The 17,170-nt window shown below is 31.1% G+C and overlaps 1 protein-coding gene across 1 annotated transcript in view; it reads right to left on the reverse strand.

The window, feature by feature from the left end:
* Window positions 1-7,511: 7,511 nt before the first annotated feature.
* Window positions 7,512-17,170, reverse strand: part of LOC127737074 (hemicentin-1-like) — a 31,563-nt gene continuing 21,904 nt past the window's right edge. Inside the window, exons 10-11 of the mRNA XM_052247606.1 lie at window positions 15,248-15,556; window positions 7,512-7,798 (exon numbers count right to left, since the gene is read on the reverse strand). Of these exons, the coding sequence (XP_052103566.1) occupies window positions 7,512-7,798; window positions 15,248-15,556 (596 nt within the window). The remainder of the gene's footprint in view (window positions 7,799-15,247; window positions 15,557-17,170) is intronic.

A 17,170-nucleotide genomic window follows, 5' to 3' on the forward strand; every position in this document is an offset into this window, starting at 1 on the left:
ACAAATTGTGACTTGGATGGAGAGTTGTCTCATTGGCACTCATACCACATCTTCTTATATCTATAAATTAGACTATTTACCGGGTTTGTACTAACATAAGCAACACGACGGGTGCCACATGTGGAGCAGGATCTGCTTATCCTTCCGGAGCACCTGAGATCACCCTTAGTTTTTGGTTGGGATTGTGTTGTTTAGTCTTTAGTTTTCTATGTTGTGTTTTGTGTACTATTGTTTGTCTGTTTGTCTTTTTCTTTTTTAGCCATCATGGCGTTTTCAGTTTATTTTCGATTTATGAGTGTGAATGTCCCTCTGGTATCTTTCGCCCCTCTTTTAAAATTGGACACTGTTAACATCGAGTACTGTAAGAAAATATAAAATGTATTTGTACTCGAAACAGCTGAAAAGATTAGGAACATAGATTTTCTCTCTGCTTCTAACGATTTTTTAAATAACTTATATATTTTTCTACAATATACGAATATTGTTATATCATCATCACTGTAAGGTTAAATCACTGTGTGATCCTGCAACAAAATTACTTACTTCCAGTAACAGACAGTGTAGTAGTTGTACTCTGTCCAGTTCCTACACTGTTTGTGGCAAAACATGTGTAAGTCCCTACATCACTTTGGTCTGCATTATAGATGGTGAGAGATGGTGCGCCAATTGTACTGCCACTATATTTGTTGGTGTTGGTTGAAATTTGTTTTATACTTCCACTAATATATCTTTGCCAGTAAACGTGGGTGACAGTAAGTGTAGAGGTCACAGTACACACCAAGGTCACAGAGCTATTAGTGGTGACTGTATATGATGGCTGTCGAACTTGAACTGTTGGTACAGCTAAAAAGAAACATTAAATACATAATTGATCATCAAATCACATATCTTTTCCTTTAACCAATGTTAATTTTAAATTATCTTCTACCTTTGACTGAAAGATGAAAACTGAAATGTCATGTAAAATAAAAACAACTACCCACAAGAGGAGTTCCAATGAAGTGCATGTGAGCAATATAGGCAACCGTACAGCCTACCGAATGGTTAGCTATAAAAGGCCCTGACATGAAAAATATGAAACAATTCAGTTGAGAAAAGCTAACGGCCTTATTTATAACAAAACAATTTACGAAAAACAAATATGACAGACATGAACCAAAGACAAACACAGAACTAATGGCTACTGACTTGCGATAGGCTGAAGAGGGCAAACTTGACTACAGCAATTTTCAATACAATATATTTTTGTAGTACCTATCATTATTTTCTTTGCAATAAATTTCAGATAACTAGGTGGTGTTTTGTTTACTATTGTTTGTTTGTTTGTTTGTTTGTCTTGATATTTTTTAGCCATGCCGTTGTCAGTTAATTGTCGACTTATGGGTTATAATGTCCCTTTGGTATCTTTCTCCTCTCCTTTATTATTCAGAAATAAGGGATTTATTATTCAATTACTTTGTAAAGATTATACAGCAGAAAACCTTTGATTGAAACTAAAAAAAATATGGATAGAAAAGAGGGACGAAAGATACCAGAGGGACAGTCAAACTCATAGATCGAAAACAAACTGACAACGCCATGGCCAAAAATAAAAAGACAAACAGACAAATAATAGTACAGATGACACAACATAGAAAACTAAAGACTAAGCAACACGAACCCCACCAAAAACTGGGGGTGATCTCAGGTGCTTCGGAAGGGTAAGCAGATCCTGCTCCACATGTGGCACCCGTCGTGTTGCTTATGTTATTACAAATCCGGTAAATAGTCTAATTCGGTAAGTCACATTCGTGAAAAGGGAAGGGTATTGTAGTTACGTCATAAGGAACATATCCGATATCATCTGTGAAACGGTTATTCCATAAAGGTCAACCAAATCGTGATGGCGTCCGTAAAATTTACGAAGGGATGATTTCAACTTCACCATTTAGAATTTAACAATTTGTTTGGAGATGAAAAAATTAAGACAGCCTTTCTGTATATTGAATATTTAAAAAAAATGTAAAAATTGATTGAGTCAGATTAAAAAATCTTCTCTGAATTGAATACATTTGTAATTTGAAGACTCTACATTGTGATTTCACCAATACTTTTCGATTAGGTTAGGTCTAGTAAATGTTTGTAAGTTTGCTGAAAAAGCATAAAGAATATCAAAATTATGCAATTTTAATCATGGTTTGTAACAGTGCACACTAAGTTGGATTTTATCCAAGCAAATTTCCAAATGTTAAGGAAGATTCAAAGCAAACATTTTTCAAAAAGTAAAGGATGATCAACAGGCAAACAATATACATTGAATAATAGGCTAAAAACGGACCATGTGAGTACAATCTAAGGAATGGTACACAAATGCTAAAAACAAATGTTTTTTTGGGTTTTCTTTTTAATGCTTTTAAACTTGCACAGGCATGTGATTCTATTGAATGTTCGTTAACTTGAGTTTTAGACATTAAAAACACGTTGGATATTAGCAGACAAACAGTAACTACCGGTATTTTAATATAAATTTCAAACAGAGAATATCTTTGTCATTGGAATACACAGATATCGAATCTGTAACCTCAATCTGAAACTTCCTTTTTTTTCTAGAAATATCATTATTCTGAATTATGAAACAAAAATTGAAAAACTATGTCAAATACATGACCCATTCAAGATTCAGTGAATTTCAAATCAAAAGAATTATCAATTGTTCCCATTTTGCAAGTATTAGAATAGACTTAACATAATTTTAAGTATATATCATAAACAGTTGGGTTTTTGTAATTGAATTTAAGACTTGGAAACAAGAACACATTTTAAATTATGATCTCTCTTTACTGAAAAGTGGTAAAAACAATATATGCCATCAGTGTTTACGCTTATCAAATAAAGATATTCCTCCTTAAATGTTGTATGTTAATGCCTGATGCATCAAGGAAATACAACTATAATTCATTTATCTTTTTCATAGCCAAATTTTCAACTTTTAATTTTCAAGTATAAAAAAACTTGAATCGCTCATAACACTTACAACTCCATGGACACTTTTGGTGGTCTATTGATTCCATGCAGCACAATAGTTATAATTTGGAATTTTCAAAACATTACTATCATTGATTATTTGTTCACTTTTTATTGGAAAAATATGGGAGGATATGTATTCTTATAATCGAAAAAAAACATAATCTAAAAGGAAAATGGAATCTTAATGAAAGGATTTCTTATACTACATAGCAAAACAACTTAAAGTTGGTCAATCTATTTGTTTTCATCTTTTTAATTTTTTTTGTAAAACTCACATCTTCTGAAATGACAATAATTTGAAATTAACAAATTTTATAATTAACAATAACAGTTAAAATAGACCTACAGTATTGTTTTTCAAAAACAATTATCAGTATCTTTTACTTAGAGATAGTAAAGGCAACAGTAGTATACCGCTGTTCGAAATTCATAAATCGATTGAGAAAAAACAAATCCGGGTTACAAACTAAAAATGAGGGAAACACATTAAATATAAGAGGAGAACTACGACACAAACATTAAAATGTAAAACACACAGAAACGAACTATAATATAACAATGGCCATTTTCCTGACTTGGTACAGGACATTTTAAGAAAAAAATAGTGGGTTGAACCTGGTTTTGTGGCTAGCCAAACCTCCCGCTTTTATGGCAATGTTAAATATAACATTAAAATGACATCATTACATGACAGGACTACAATACAAATAAATGGGAGAACATACAGGACAGAGAAACATAAGAATAATAGCCAACAAAAGGTACCAGGTTTAAAATTAAACACGCAAGACGCGCGTTTTGCCCACAGAAGACCAACCAGTGAAGCCCAGATCAAAAAGGTCCGAAAGCCAAAACAAGCACAAAGTCGAAGAGCACTGAGGACCAAAAGTTCCAAAAAGCTGCGCCAAATACGGCTAAGGTTATATGACTGGGATAAGAAAATCCTTAGCATTTAGAACAATTCATACTTTTGCAAACAGCAAATTTATAAAAAAATGACTGTATAATAGATATACATGATAACACCGAAGTGGTGACTAACTACAGAATAAAAACGGATACATAAAACAACATAAACCAGCACATAAAAATTCACAGCCGAGTTAGCCAAAGAGATCAACGCAACAAAAAAAGTGACGTCACATTTGAATTTCTGAAATTTCCCCAAAATAGGAGAGAATTAGGATAGAATTCAAGATTTGGTTTAAAATACTCATATAACATTTATTAATAACAATGAAAATTACAATACTAATTAATATAAAATGTGGTAGTAATTAGATAATTAATAGTATTATCTAGCTATGTCGGTGTTTCTTCTAAATCAAACTGTAAACCAAATATATCGTATAAATTTAGTTGACCCAAACTAAAATCTAATTAATGAACTGGGTAATTAATTATCTTTACGAACTTAAGAGAAAAAAATAAGTAATATTGCAAATAAAGGCAAGAATCATAATTCATAAAAGAATTTTATAAAATTTGATCTGCCATTTTGCTAGGTTTTTTAAGGAGAAGTATTATATGAAACCAGACACTACAATGTAAGATTGTATAAGGTGATTCCAATGTTTAATATTTTTATAAAAAAAGTTAGTATTTTTTAATGTGTATAACATAAATTGTGCAATTGTTTACTCTGTGCTAGAACAGTAACTCTTGTGTCTACATTAGCTGTCCAGTTCCTGCACTGCTGATAACAAAACAAGTATATTCACCGGCATCAACAATGTCAGCATTTAATATGGTTAATGCAGGATTTTGATGTAACAACTGAATACCTTTAAGACCTCAAGATTGAAGACATATTTTTTTAAATCGTGTGTTAACTGTCAATTCAGTTTCAGATTTAAAAATGCTAGGCAACTGAGTTTCAAAACATGTGAAAACCAATGCATTTTAATGTTAAATTAACTTTTTGTATGATAAGTTCTGTGTCAATGCAAAAAGAATTCTTTAAGGGACGAAGCTAAATTTTAATTGAGGTTCTTGTGACAGCAAATAACTTTTTACAATAGCCCATTTGCATTGAAGATTTTGAAACGTAGAATATAGAACAAAATACACATTTTGGTTAATATTTTTTTAAATGCTTAAAAGATACTTGAAAACTTCAGTTGTTGCAAGAGGATGTACTAACGAATTGTGCAAACAAGGACAGTCAAATAATAAACTAAAGCTAATTAAAGTCTGTTCCACTTTTTATAAATAATTGAATACTAAAGAATAGCACATCTAAAAAAAAAACCATCATTCACAAATCTCAGAAAAACTTTTGTGAAATCTATATCAAATGGAACAAAGAATAAAACTGTTTCTTCATCAATTTTAAAATATGCCCAATAATTACTTCTTCGAGGAAATACTGTAGTTTCCTGTAATAGTTTCAATGAACATTAGTGATTATTTTGTGTTGTTTTTGTTTGTTTTTGTTTTTGTTTTTTTAACTCTTTGACTTACCTCATAGATACTTACTGGGCATACTCAAAAATGCATGACAGGGTTTTAGAACAATAAAATTTTGTGCATATTGAAGGAAATAAAATTATGTCCATAAGGAAGGAAATAAAATTCTATGCATAAGGAAGGAAATAAAATTATGTGCATAAGGAAGGACAGAATTTAATATTAAGACAGTCATAAATACTGTGAAATAATATTACATTTGTTTACAAAAATCATAAAAAGACATGTTAACAGGCCTACGGAACAGCATCAATTAGAACAAGATGAATATATGTCATTTTCACGTGGCACGTGCCCTCGACTCCAATCTTAATTGACTAGGATTGTCAGGTTTCCTACCAAATTAAAGGTCAGTGGTTCTCAACAGGCTCTCTTGCTTTTTCCACCAATAACAACTGACCGCCACAAAATAGCACAACAGTACTAAAAATGTAACTTCTACGTATAAAGAAGGACCTTTTAGTATTTTTGGTCAAAGGTCCTGGACCTTCCATTGCCTAACGTAAATTTGAACCCCTGTGACTTAATCACAAACTAAAGCACTGTTGACGCTGGCACCGCAGCTGCTTGTAACAGCACACATAAATCTCGCTAAATTGACTTCGTTGGGGCAAGACAAAAAGCAGTAGGAACAATAATTTCACTTTTAACAAATACGCATTTGATTACTTTCATTTATGTTCGTTCAAAAAACTTTCTAAGTCATCTATACTGATTTTCATTCAATGAGATAGTCATACAATTAACAAAAACATAATTACTATGTATCTAGCATTTATTAAATACTGCACTTTAATAATAATTATAAAAAAACTGTTTGTCAACAATTTGCTAAAGAAAGAATGCTAGCTCGTAAAATAAAGCTTTATCTTCAATAACAAAACAGTCGTGTTAGATAGGACTTTAAAGTATGCAAAATAATTACTTAACCACTGACGAAACTAGACATTATATAAAAATTGTATCTCTTATCTAGACCTATGACAAACTTCATCAATGCCCATTCCTAAACTAATCGAATTTTACAATCTCAGTAGGTTAAGCACCATTTAGCTTGGATCTTTACAGGATTGTTTTAGTTTTGATTTCTTTGCATTGTTAGCTGATTAGAATTAAGAAATACCCTTGGCTATGGTGAGAGTGTCATGTATCTCATTGTAAATTCATTTAAACTGAAGGTGTGTTTTAAAGATTTCCCATATGACTCATTTGGAATTAATGTATCTGGCTTCAAACTTTCCATGCAATAGGTTGTCATGTTTAGAAGGATTTAGAGTTTAAGCTCCAGATGAAGAGGAAAAATTTATTAATTTGAATACAAATTGCCTCTGGCAGCCATATATTTTCATCTTACATATATATTATTCCTTGATTTGCTTTGGCATAGCCATTCCTGAGGAAAAGATGAATATGTAGGTTGGTAATACAGTTTGAATCAATTGAAACCTATGTGGCATCATTGCCACCTTGTTGTTCTATTCAATCAGCATAAAATTAAGGTCTGCCAATCTCGGGGGGCCACTTCAATATTTAATTGATTGGAGGTGTCCTGGGGTTCTTTTACCCCAGCCTTTTGATATATTGAGTAGGTAAAATGTAACCTTTTCGCATATTGGTTGGGTTTCGTGTGGTGTGTTGGAAAAGTGGAGTATCAAATATTACACCTATTCAAATATTTTCAAGTTGGAAAATGTGTCTTATTCCAGTGGCACGTCCTATCACATTGGTTATAGGAATCCCCCCCCCCCTGAGGCCAATAGTCATTAAAAAAAACATTTACCTTGTAGTTTCGGGAGAGGATTATTTAAAGTAAACCAATCAGAATCATCCAATTAAAACAAAATGTGGAACATTCATTAAGTTTTGTATATGTGTTACCATTTGCATCAGCAATACCAATAACTATTAATAGGGTATGATTATTAAAAAGAAAAAAATATGACTAGTGGTGAATATAATTTATTTCACCATGACCTTCAATGATGCAGGATTTTTACTTTAATCTAAAGTTTAATACATACTATTTGAAATAACATTCAGAGTTGTTGCTGTAGCACATTGTTTGAAGCCAAACATCTATAGGTCCCAGCATCATTTGAATCTGCATTAAATATGGTGAGTGAAGGAACAGATGAAGTACTGCCGCTGTATTTGTTGGTTTTGGTATTTGATGTAATTGTAGTGACAGTACTTCCGACTATTCTCTGCCAGGTAACACTGGTTACAGTTGTAGTGGACGATACAGAACATATTAACATAATTGATCCTCCATTGTTCACAATGTAAGATGTCTGTTGAATTGTCACAGTTGGGGTACCTGGAGCTATGAATTAATTACAAGATTAAATCTTATTTCAAATGACTTAATATCAATTTGTTTTAAAGAAATCATACAATGATATGGGTCATTTTGAAAAAAAATGTTGAAATTTGAAATTGCTAAATCAAATCAAAGTTCCTAGTTTTAATTATCACCTTTATAGGAAAATCAAAACAAACAATACTTCTTGATCACTATATAAATCTTAATGATATTATACAAGAATATATTAAAACATTCTTTGATAGGTGATGCAATATTTTGTCTATCCTGTTACCATTTTCAAAAGGAGAAAAGATCTCGATAAAACTTTTAGCTTGTTTTTAATGAAATATTGTGATTTTCTTGAAAAAACTTCTATTTTGGCTGTGTATTGATACATTGTTTGTCAATTTTCTATGTTTAGTTCTATCCTGTTTCTAGTATTGTCTATCCTGTTACAAATAGAAACATTACAAATTGTGTGTGCTAAATTGTCAAAGATAAAAGTGTTGTGACCTGTAAAGGAGTTCAAACATTTCATTATGCTTATAAAAATATATCTATATACTATACAAAGACATTTAAGTAAAAAGTATTCTATACTTTTACTTTAACCATAGTCACAGAATATACAAATTTCTATATTTATGAATTGTGTTGTGAATAAATACTCCCTTTTTTGCAGTGATAATGTTTTGTTTTTTTTTTACAAGTATAATATTGTCTTAATTAACAAATGTGTTCGTAACAGCAAAGACATGATAAAAGACTATGCACTCATTTTTGATTACTTAATTTCTTGAATTTTCTTTCTCTTCAATACTATTAAAAAGATTCTAGGCTCTGAAGTTTACTCATCATCTTTTTATTGTTAAATTTGTTTTTAAAATTCTTTAATAACAGCAAATTTGTTTTTAAATTCATTTTTTTCAAGGGGAAATATCCTTTTCAGGTTAACTCAATAACAGGCATGTATAAGTTAGTACATACATCCTTGGTTACATAGACCGTTGTGATTTCTAAAGAGTACTGTTAATTCAGAAATTATTGCATGCTTTCAGTTTGTAATTTAGACATGACAGACCAAAATGTGAGAATTTCAGTTAGAAGAAAAGCTGCATACAAATATATTTGTCAGATTTTAGAATGTGCGTTTTATCCTTGGTTACATAGACTATTGTGATTTCTTAAGAGTTCTGTAAATTCCGAAATTATTGCGTGCTTTTAGTTTGTAATTTAGACATGACAGACCAAAGTGTGAGAATTTTGTTTACAGGAAAAGCTGCATACAAATATATTTGTCAGATTTTAAAATGTAAGTTTTACTATAATTGCAAATATCACCCAGTCACATTATTCTCATTAAACAAAAATCTCGCAATAATTTCTGAATTTACAGTAAATATTTTTTGGTAATTATGAAAAGATGTTAACTAAAATACAGGTCAATCCAAAAGGTACGGTCAATATGCAATTTTTCACTGGATATGTTATGAAATAATAGCTATTTGGCTAAAGGGATATGTTTTGAAATAATATCTATTTAGCTGAATGTTCTATCATTTCTATCAATAGGTTGAACCCATAAGTTCTTAATGACACTGCCATAATTGATCATTCAGGCATAGTTTGGTTCTAATTTGCCCTAAAGAATCATTCAGCAAAGCTTCATTCAAAATGGACCTAATTGAAAGTTTGGTTCAACTGGAACTAAACGATCATTCAGGAAAAGCTTGGTTAAAACTGGACGTTAAAGAATCATTCAGGCAAAGCTTGGTTTAAACTGGACCTTAAAGGATCAATCAGGCAAAGCTTGGTTCAAATTGGACCTAAAGTACCATTCAGGCAAAGCACGGTTCAAACTGGACCTTAAAGTATCTTCAGGCAAAGCTTGGTTCAAACTGGATTTAAAGTACTATTCAAGCAAAGCTTGGTTTAAAATTGACCTTAAATGATCATTAAGGCAAAGCTTGGTTGAAACTGGACCAAAGTATCATTCTAAAACACTTGGTTTAAACTGGACCTTAAATAATTCAGGCAAAGCATGGTTCAAACTGGACTTTAATGGATCAACCAGGCAAAGCTTTCTTCTTACTGGAACTTAAAGGATTATTCGGGCAAAGCTTGCTTCAACTGAGACTAAAGGATCATTCAGGCAAAGCTGTGATCAAATTGGACCTTAAGAATCACTCAGGCAAAGCTTGGTTCAAACTGGATCCTAAAGTATCATTTAGGCAAAGCTTGGTTCAAACTGGACCGTTATGATCATTCAGGCAAAGCTTGGTTCAAACTGGACCGTTAGGATCATTCAGGCAAAGTTTGGTTCAGTTTAACATGAATGTACCATTCAGGCAAACATAACTTCAATCTGGCCCATGATAACCTTAAGTTAGTATTCAGTTTAACACTAAAACAACTATAAAAATATTTCACTGAGAAAGATTCTAATGCTCTCTATAGTTAAAGTGTATCGAACATCTTCCCTAATAAAAATTAAGAACAGTTTATTATATATTTTCTTTATAAAGTCTTTCTAAAATATAATGTCTGAAATAAATAACAAAAAATTCTTTGTCATCAAAAATCAGATAAGAAATCAATCAAAGTAACATTTACTTTTGCCAACCTGTTCCTTAATATCGCAAAAATTCTATTGAAATTTCAGGAGCATTACACTAATAAGTTTTTATTTCTGATAGATGATATTTTGAAATAAACAGGTCACATAATCCATTCTGCCCCAAGGTTCTGATGGACTTTTTTTAAATCATACCATTTGAATAGTACCTATCTTCCATTTTTTTCATTTTATCTTAAACTTTTTTTCTCGTAATAACATATTAAGGGTAGTGTTAACTGTAATAATGCATAAAGCAATTATTTAGTATTTGACATCTCCATATGTCCTTGAACAATATTTAGTTCAAATAAGGTATGTAATAATTTGTACCAACCGTTATTGCAATAAATGTCAATAATATTTCTGCACAATTTATATTTACACTTTATTTACAAAGCCTGACTGCCAAATACTTCATAAAAACTGTTTTACCTAAAAGAGCTGTGGAAATTTGTTGTACAATATCAAGATTTTAAAAGCCTCAGGTAGGCTGTTATCATCTTTTATTTTCTTTCATTTTTCCTTTAAATGCAAAACATTTAGTAATATAATGTCTTTCAATGCATGAATGAATTTCTTTTAATTTGAATATTCTATAACACCACAACGCTTTGTGGATTTTCCAAAATATGAATTAACCGGTATACTGAACATTTCAATAAAACAAACAATGTCTTTTCCAAGAAAAATCCCTACCCATCGTGAATGAAATAAAACCTTTTGTTTTTATATCTATAGGTATACATATATTGGCAATACCTCAGTACCATAGTAGAGATAGAAAGTGTGTGCTTAATTTATTAAACATCGTGCACTGACTCAATTTTACTGGATATAAAAATACCCACTAGTACTTCAAAGGGAAATGTAATTCACTCCAATGGCCATAATCAGGTAAACAAATATGTAAATAATGTAGAGCAAAACTCATATGTTCTATCTAACTTCTCATTACATATTCATATATCAAATATCATCACAACATCTCCATGGTTAATGGACAGCAAATGAAAACAGTTCCAATGGCCACAAACATGTCAAATTTTAAGTAATTCAATTAGACAAAAATGATTTCTAAGGAATACTGTAAAAATGTTATTCAATGTAATTTTGTATTGGCTATAATTGATTAAAAGTTTGTTAACAGGAACAGAACGCACACATAATCTAAAACAAATCATAATATAATTACAAGTATTAGCTTTTCAAAAAACTTGTGTGACTTTAGATTCTCTTGAGAAGTGCCTCACTAGAAGGTAGTGCATTTTCTGGTATCATACATTGTAGCCTAAAGACTTCAGTTAAGGACATACTTTAATTTATTTAGGTGGGGAATTACTATTGATAAGAAAATCCAGTATATAATATGAAATTATGGTAATCAACATATATACAACATATTTAGTTTCTCCACTTTTGTTGCTGTTTGGATATCAAGTTTTTATAGCTAAACCTTGAAGCCCATCTGTTGGATATATATTATTATTCTTTTATGATCAAACTCAACTACTTTTCATCTAAATTTCGATATTGACTATATGAAGGCAGAGTACAGAACCAAGTACAGGTGATTGACTAAAATAATTTCCGACACAAGGAAAATAAATCATATACGTCTGATGAAAAAATTAAACCATAGGAAAACCAGAACCAATATGTATTGGTACCACATCTCAACCAAAACGAACCTGATTTAAAAAGTATCTCATTTCCATGGGAAAAATGATTCATTCACCCTAAATAAAACCTCAAAAAGTGTATCAGTCGCTTGTCTTGCTGTTAAAGAAAAAATAGTCAAAATGCAAAGAAAAGTGTACAAATCGTCATTAAAGGACACTTACACTATAAGGAGTTTACTGACAATTTAAGGTTTGATGATATATTTGCAAATCTTCCCTTGCTTATTTGTTTCGCTGTTTTTGTTCCCCTTTAGAGATTCGACTGATGATTTCAGCCACTTTGATACATTTTTAAATCTTGTCCTGCTGATCGTTTTCTCTTTTTCAGTGTCTCTTCATATGTTATGGTTTTTAAGATGGTAATAAAAATAGTACAAAATAATGGTAATAATTGTCATTTAAGGGCAATTACTTATATAAGGAGTCGACCAACGAATTCACCGATGAGAAAAATGTAGATCTTGTTTTGCTGATAATTCATTCAAAAATTTGTCTCTATCTATTATAGTTTTCAAGATTACTGGCAAAATTGGAAAAACATGGAAAAGCATGTTGATTAAAACTGGCAATTCAAACTCCTATGAAAAAAGTAAAATCACAAAAATAACGAACTCCGAGGAAAATTTAAAACGGAAAGTCCGTAATCAAATGGCAAAATCAAAAGCTCAAACACATCAAACGAATGGATAACAACTGTCATATTCCTGACTTGGTACAGGCATTTTCTTATGTAGAAAATGGTGGATTAAACCTGGTTTAATAGCTAGCCAAACCTCTCACTTGTACGACAGTCGCATAAAATTCCATTATATTGACAACGATGTGTAAGCAAAACAAACAAAAACAATAAGTAAAAAAAGACATATGCCAGTTTTGGTGTAAAAAGAGTGTTGGTAGATCTAACATTTTTAACATTTCTGCCGTGTAAGATTTTCTCTATGTATAGGGATATCCAAATTTAAAACCAAAACTTCACGTGTGGTCAGTTAACATCTGAAAAGATTCTATCACAGATTTCAACACTTTATGTGTTTCCTTTAAAGCTAATGGTATCTCAGCTAACAAGATGGTTTAATGGTGTGTTCAAGGCCATGCTATTGGTTGATACACACACCCCCTTTCCCAATCACAATACATAAAAAATGTACTACTCTACACAAAATATGCAAACAAGCTGGTACTCCAGAGTAGGAGAGATAAAATAACAACGAGGAGACAAAGAAATCAACCAAGATACAATGTATATTAAATTGCCTACAACTACTTCTTTATAATAGTATATTTGTACTGATCTAATTACCATTCAAACTGGGATAAGTACAGTTTAACTGACTGTCATTTGCCTAAAGGCAAATATTTTACATGTATGCATGTATTCAGCCCAGTTAAGAAAACCTAAAGATGTCATGGAAATGCTTGACATTTCAGCGAGGTTAGAGTTTTCCTTTAATGTTGAAGGAGTCACTGTGACTTTAAGATGAAAAACAGCATGTTTTTTTCATGTGTGTGTAGTGAATTTGTGTCACGAATTGTAAGATAATTTATACAATATACTTTCTTTTCCATTGTGTCTATAATATAGCGTATTTACTTAAAGATATCGGGATATGGGTACTTAGTGAAATCTAAACAGGAAGTTGTAATAAAATTAAAAAACCAACACGGACGAGAAATAAAGACAGCGAAATGTCCGGACTTAAATCAAATCTTTATTTGGGTAAGTCGATGCAAGCATATGATCGGTATTGTGTCTTATACTGTTAGAGGCATATAATGTTTAACAATCATGTTATATTAATGTGTAAACACGTTAATTATGAGCTATGAAAGTACAGTAGGTCGTGCATTTTTCCGAGTAGGTTTAACAAAATTTCAAACAAATATACTTTACAGTGGGTTAGCATTCGTTAGATGTCACTTTCCTATAGATTAACAACTGTTGGTTATATTGATAATTTAGAATCTTCGATAAAGCTGGAGTACGAATGCTGTGATAATTAATTCGTTTTGTGTGTCATTTGTATGCAAGAGTGACATCCCTTTGTACTATGTTTCAATTCCAAAAAGTCTATCGAATCAATGCGTGTATTGTCTCCCTTGAACAGGTTCATAATTTAACCTTTACTTATAGTTATTTGATTTAATTTTAGTTCATTACAAAATTTGTAAATCTAAAAGATCTTAGTATTTATCATTGGTTTATTAGACATTTATGTATATCTATAATTTCATTTATTTGTTTTGAAACGTATAAATTTGTTACATACCAATGTAAAGAACCTTTCATAATTTTATAAATATTATTTAGCTACGAATTAAATTACTTAATTTGATGAGGCAATCTACTGTTAGAGAACATATATTGTATCTGCCTCAAACGAATCCTAGAATTGTTTATTTTTAAGCCGTATTTTGGTAATACATAATATAAAAATTAATCTGTCTACTTTTAATTTAAGTTAAAGTATTCACGTTAATAACACATGTTTCATTCTGCTGTCAAGAATACACTGTTTTAAGTTGTTGTCTGCGTCATTAAACCTCCAACAGCATTGATCCCGCTACTTGTAAAAGCATTTATTGTTTTAATATGGTGTATATAATTCTGACAGAATTCATATAAAGCAGACATATTGCCTTAATTTATCTGCATTACTTGATTCCCTAAGGTAAAACCTCCTTTACACAAACACACACAAGATACACATACGCACAAACACAAAACCAGAACACATTAACCACCACCTTATTCCAGAAATTAATATCAAATGCTTAAGTGAGAGAAATTATAATTGAAACCTCAATAAAACATTTTAACTTTTTTTAAAAAGACTATATTTGAAAGCCGAATTATATTATCTCCCCATAATGATAAAATTTTGGGAAAATTTACCAGAGTTATCTTACATTAATCACAGAGAGGCGCTAGCACACAATTTTTTGATTAGACCTTAATTAACGTTAAAACATCTTTCCGCTAAAAATGAATGTTACTTTATTAAAATATAAGGACTTAGTTAGCCAAATCTACTAATTTTATTTGTTATGAATTTTTATGGCAATAAATAAACATGCTGCATAATATAATAATTATTCATTCCTTGGTGTGTGGAGATGGGACTCAGCAAAATCTGTTAAACTAAAAAAATAATGTAAAAGAATCACACTTACTGTTTACAGCCAATGCTGCAATAGTAGGACTTTGTCCTGTTCCAAAGGCATTACTTGCGAAACAATGGTAAGTGCCCTGGTCATTACTGTCTGTATTCAATATGGTAAGTCCTGGTACAGATGTAGTAGAACCATTGTACTTGTTTGTATTTGTATTGGAATTAATGGTGGTAATAAATCCATTCGAAGTGCGCTGCCAAAATACTGAGTTAAGTGCAGAGGAAGACGTTATTAAACATGCTAATGTTACTTGTCCTCCAGCATTGATTGAGTAAGTTGTAATTGGAATAGAGACTGTTGGAACTCCACCTGATGATAAGAAATTCAATGACAAAACTCAGACTAAGTTTCACAAGGATCATCCGGAAAAATATATAAGACTTACTTTAAGTGCAATGTTCAAATAACTCAATTAATAATTGATCAGACCTAAAATTTACAATCATTCGAATAAATAGGGTGAGGTCACTAAATTATTTTTTTGGTTGATATTTCACAATAATTTAATTTTGGATGTAACGCGTCTTCTGATTGGCTGACGTTGTTTTGTTTATCAGCTCATAGACATAATTCTGTCACGTGACCGTGACGTCATCAACGTTTTTTCATGGTTTACTCCGGTTTAAAATGGAATTTAGAATTAAATTATAAGAAATGACTGTAATATTTTTTTCTGTCTATTCGAAATAACATAAAAAATGTGGTGCACACTTTAAAATAACCCGCTACGCGGGTTATTCAGTGTGCACCACATTTTTGATGTTATTTCTTTATAGACAGAAAAAATATTACAGTCATTCCTTAAATATTTTATTTTTCATATATGTAAGTTGTCAACAAGGTCTTGACAAACTTGAAATTCATCAGCAGCTAAGAAAGTTAATTTGATCTTCAAAACATTGCTACTGTGGCAGGTATATGGATGTATTCATTTTATTGATTACCATTTTTTATGGATTGAGGTCAATTTGCATTTTTCTGCATATTTGAATTCATGGTTGTGCAAAAGTTTGTGTAGAAGACTATAGAAAATATACACTTCGTTGAACATTCAAATTCATGGTTTATCTATACCCATGAAATCTACAAAATTGATATCCTCCCAATAACATTTAACCCACAGTATTCCTTCCAATGCATGTAAACAAATTACTAAGACCTATTTGTTTGTAGAATCCTTATTCCTTAAGTGAACTAGTTCAACCCAGACTTGACATTTATGTTTCAATAACAAATTAGACTGATTGATTGACTGTTGTTTGCTTATCGTTTAGTAGCAAATTTACATGCACGTTCGAGCAGTGAATAGATCACCAAAAATCCAATAGGTTGGTTCTGCTTGTGGTTCACTTGGGTATGAGGGGCAGGAATTTCTACTAATACTGGATAAAAAGGTATACCGCAGGCCACCTTTGGACCCCTCATAAAGTTGTTATAATAAAATTTGTTAATTAATCTCCTGTTAGAAAGTTAAAAAAAAATATGTCACGTTATATATTACACTAACAACGACAATGTCTACACAAGATCTGACTCAATACCAAATCTCCAAATAGCAAAAACATTAGGCTATAGCATAAGTCAACCACTAACAAGGTTCCGGACTTAAAACAAGCAAATACATATAGTTTTTGAGATCTCAAATGTTTCATCATGTCAATTTGATGCAAATCATGGTACATTCATACATCTGTAACTTCTTTTTCCCCAAACGAATTTCTGAAAAAATTGTGTCATTGATTATTTGTTCAATTTCTACTGGGACAATATGTGAGGATATTTATTCTTATAATTAAAAATAATCTCAAAGGAAAATGGAAGCTTAACCCTTTCACGTTTCACCAAATTGGACCTTAACTCATAGAAAAGACACTATCCAAATTCAATCGAATATAGCATTCGCACCAAACCTTACATAAAGGT

The sequence above is a fragment of the Mytilus californianus genome, unplaced genomic scaffold, assembly GCF_021869535.1.
Source record: "Mytilus californianus isolate M0D057914Y unplaced genomic scaffold, xbMytCali1.0.p SCAF_4, whole genome shotgun sequence".
In the NCBI taxonomy this organism is placed as follows: Eukaryota; Metazoa; Mollusca; class Bivalvia; order Mytilida; family Mytilidae; genus Mytilus; species Mytilus californianus.